Here is a 776-nt window from a genome sequence, read left to right as displayed (position 1 = left end):
CCGCGTACCGCCAAAAAAAAAAAAAAAAAAAAAAAAAAAAAAGCTATCTGCACTTCATGAGGAATACCTTAGCAATTTCTAAATCTATTACTACAAGCTTTCAAAACGATGAGAAAAATGTTATGCAACTGTTCATTCTTACTCTAACCTCAATACTATTAGTTTAGGGAATTAAAAAAAAAAAAAACTGAAGCACATATTTCCCAAGATATTTATAAGTCAGTAATTACAGCAGCACTGAAGCAAAACATTTCAGTAATAGACACGTGTACAATTCTTCATGGCTCCCTTTTCCCGACCACTACAAAATAAACCAAATGAGAAAAACACTGATAAGATATTAACAGGATCTGTGAATTGTTGGTACTATTTTCCTTAGCTCTACTTACTTCTCTGGTGGGCCTCTTCTCCACTCAGAATCTATTTCAGGTCCTTTTCTCCATGTGCCTTCTGAATCTCTATCTCCCCAACGAGAGTCCTACATTGAGGAAAGTTAATGAGAGGCACTACATTAGCAACACTACTGATCAATATATAAACTGAACAGGAATCTCAAAGAGCCAGTAACAGGGCTTCCCTGGTGGCGCAGTGGTTGAGAGTCCGCCTGCCGATGCAGGGGACACGGGTTCGTGCCCTGGTCCGGGAGGATCCCACATGCCGCGGAGCGGCTGGGCCCATGAGCCATGGCCGCTGAGCCTGAACGTCCGGAGCCTGTGCTCCGCAATGGGAGGGGCCACAACAGTGAGAGGCCCGCGTACCGAAAAAAAAAAAAAAAA

At 42.8% G+C, this 776-nt stretch overlaps 1 protein-coding gene across 3 annotated transcripts in view; it reads right to left on the bottom strand.

Moving 5' to 3' along the window:
• Positions 1 to 776, bottom strand: part of EIF3A (eukaryotic translation initiation factor 3 subunit A) — a 35,572-nt gene that overhangs the window by 7,177 nt on the left and 27,619 nt on the right. For all 3 annotated transcript variants that reach the window (XR_003677587.2, XM_007111110.4, XM_028481518.2), the window contains one exon: positions 390 to 478. Coding sequence is in view for 2 of the 3 variants with exons in the window: in XM_007111110.4 (XP_007111172.1) it covers positions 390 to 478 (89 nt within the window). In the remaining variant the exon portion in view is untranslated. The remainder of the gene's footprint in view (positions 1 to 389; positions 479 to 776) is intronic.

This window comes from Physeter macrocephalus, chromosome 20 (assembly GCF_002837175.3).
Source record: "Physeter macrocephalus isolate SW-GA chromosome 20, ASM283717v5, whole genome shotgun sequence".
Classification (NCBI taxonomy): Eukaryota; Metazoa; Chordata; class Mammalia; order Artiodactyla; family Physeteridae; genus Physeter; species Physeter macrocephalus.
This window is presented reverse-complemented; position numbering and strand designations above follow the sequence as displayed.